Here is a 2970-nt window from a genome sequence, read left to right as displayed (position 1 = left end):
TAAGATCAGAATCCTACACTTTGATATATTATTCTACAGCTGGTGTTAATGGGCTGGTGGGGCTACGCCCTCCTTATGTTATGTAATAAAGATGGGAAAGTTATTATCTAAATAGCATACAAACATTGTTGTAAGTTTAACATTTAGTTTTAGTGAAAACCTAAACCTAAACCACAGGATATCTGATAAATGGACTCATTTTAAGCAGCCGGAGCACATCAAATCTGGTCTGACTGAAATGAAGATTTTTTTTTTATTTTTAACAATTATGATTCTGATAGTTACATTCCACTACTGGGCATAATATATGCATTCATTTGTCTCACATATAATGTGACACAGTTCATGCATTTATTGTTGCATTGAGTCTGACATTGAGTATTACTGTGTGTTGAATTCTGAACTCATGGAAAGTTAATTTATGTAAAATTCCACTGATCAATAGATCACACCCACGACTTCCTCATTAGGTTCAGCTTATATTTGAGGAAGACGCTCTCAGCTGAGTCGTGTTCGTGCTGCTGTGTGAAGATAAAGACTCCAGCTTGTTACCAACCCTGCAGGACGGTGAGCCTTTATTCTGTTTTTACTTTAAGAATATAAAATGGCTACCCTCAAAAAGTACACCCAGTTTCATCCTGATGCACTTTTTGTTAAATTAGTGTAACTTCTCTTTACAATCCGATAGCAACCAATTAGTTCGGCAGTTTCTCATTAAAACGAAGAATATGAATCATCTGTGGAAGCTATAAAACACTAAAAACATCAGCCAATCCTCCGGGTGGACCCTGCACGGAGTATTGGCTGGTTGTCACTCTTCCTGCTCTGCGCGCACCAGAGAGGTACGTGCATGATGGCCGAAGTCACAGACCGCAGCTCGTCTTCAGGTAATGCGCGTCCATGTGATCGGGAGGCGTGGCTTTAGGGTGAGCTCCGAGAGAAAGGGGCGTGTGTTTACTTTCCAAATCTGTCTGACTCTCACTGAGTTTTCAAAATCTCCTACCCTACCTTTAACAACAGTTTCACAATTCACAATTAATGTGACATGAAAGTTTGTGTTGTATCACCTGTAAGTCAATGAAGTTGCTGAACTCAGGTGTAATAAATTATTTCATTCTCTTCTAAACTGATGTTACAGATCTGGACCATGGCCTCAGTGAAGGTGCAGGGCCTCCTCCTCTTCCTCCTCTCTGCTGTCCTGCTTCTGTCCATCAGTCCCACTGGATCTACACTGGTGGATTCAGTGATGGACTGTTCAAAGTTTTTCCTTCAGCAAACTCCACCGAATATCCCAGGAGTCTTACAGAACGGGAACATTCAGAACCAGAACCGATACAAAGTCATCTGCCAGACTTTATCTGACCAGAGAACCTTTGTGACGGTTTATGACACCAAGAACAAGATTCCAGTGTTTTCTGCCTCCAGGTACACAGGAAGTCTTGGTAAAAAACCCAAGGATCCCAGGTGGTTGATTGAACCACAGGTGTGTTTGTTATCCTGCGACTGTTTATTTGTAAAATATCCATCAGTTATTACATTTTAAAACATTTGATACATGATTGAAATATTATCCCTGTTATCTTCAAAAATCATTCTTTAGAGCCCTCTTGTGGTCATATGAGGGTTAGGGCTTGTTAATAATGCCTTTCCCAGCATCCTGGGTGAAGGTCTGGAGAAATATTGACACCATTCACCCCTTTCTTCCCTATTTACAGACTTATATGTTTGGACTTTGGTCCCTCTGACAAACTAATAAGAATAATATCTAATAATAATAATATTTAATAATAATATGGAAGAAGTTGACTCAAGTTGTCAGATGAAAAACTGCTGCTAATTCTACTGCTCATTTTTAGTTTATTCTACATAACTTTGTGGAACTATTTGTACATTTAATCTGTTTTTATATTCACACTCTTACAGCTTGAGGATCGAACTGATGACAGGAATATGAGGGAAGCAGACGTAAGTCAGACCTACAACCATCAGGCTGTGTTAATTGATTACAAAAACAATCAAAATTATGACAGAGGACATTTATTACCAAGCTCTTATGGACTTACTGAAACAAACAAACAGTCTACATTCACTCTGACCAACGTTGTTCCTCAGATAGGTTCATTCAACAAGGGGAGCTGGAACAAAGTGGAGACGTGTATCAGATGTGTTATGGATAAATTCTGCTATAACAACAATAATAAAAGAGAAGCCTTTGTAGTAGTCGGAGCAGAGCCCGGCAACAACACCCTCCTCAATAACAAGGTCAATATTCCTTCCAAGATGTGGACAGCGTTCTGCTGCTACAGCAAGAGTCAGAAGAGGTGGCTGGCAGGTGCACACTGGGGTAAGAACGAGAAAGAGACACCAAATACATATCTACAGACTAAGACTTTGGCAGAGCTCTCTAGAGACCTGGGAAAACAATTTGATCTGTTTCCTGTAACACAATGTCCTCTTCACACAACTGTCACTGAGTTGTATCCACAACTAAAACGTACATGCAAGTGCCCATCACGTATTCCAACTATGTCTGCTCCTCCTACAACTCCCTCTACTACGTTGGTTCCAACCAGCACTGCAAGTACCACATCTGCCCCCCACAGCCCTGCATTTGACCCCTTTGCCTATGCTAGGAGGCTGATTGTGATGTGTAGGAGGTGCATGCTTATGTTTAGGCTAGAATCATCTGCAGAAGAAGATACATTGTCTGAAGTTGTGTGTAGTAGTGAGGTGCGTTCTTTCTGCTCTTGGTTACATCACAGAATATGTCTGTATCACAGAATATGTACTGTATCACAGAATATGTTCTGTATCACAGAATATGTACTGTATCACAGAATATGTTAATTTTTGTACAGATTCTCTAATCCCCACCAGGTCAATACGCTGCTTTCCAAACAATAAACCATGGGTGACAAAGGACATCAAGGCATCACTCAACAGAAAGAAGACAGCCTTCTTGAGTGGAGA

At 40.4% G+C, this 2970-nt stretch overlaps 1 protein-coding gene across 1 annotated transcript; it reads left to right on the top strand.

Moving 5' to 3' along the window:
• Positions 1–1237: 1237 nt before the first annotated feature.
• Positions 1238–2680, top strand: LOC114435418 (endonuclease domain-containing 1 protein-like; the record flags this gene model as incomplete). The annotated part of the gene is made up of 3 exons (XM_028405087.1): positions 1238–1483; positions 1924–2581; positions 2676–2680. Coding segments are annotated over 3 exons (909 nt in total), but the record flags the coding sequence as incomplete, so codon positions are not given.
• Positions 2681–2970: the final 290 nt, after the last annotated feature.

This window comes from Parambassis ranga, chromosome 5 (genome assembly GCF_900634625.1).
Source record: "Parambassis ranga chromosome 5, fParRan2.1, whole genome shotgun sequence".
NCBI lineage: Eukaryota > Metazoa > Chordata > Actinopteri > Ambassidae > Parambassis > Parambassis ranga.
The sequence above is the reverse complement of the archived record's forward strand: the minus strand, read 5'-3'. Positions and strand labels throughout refer to the sequence as shown.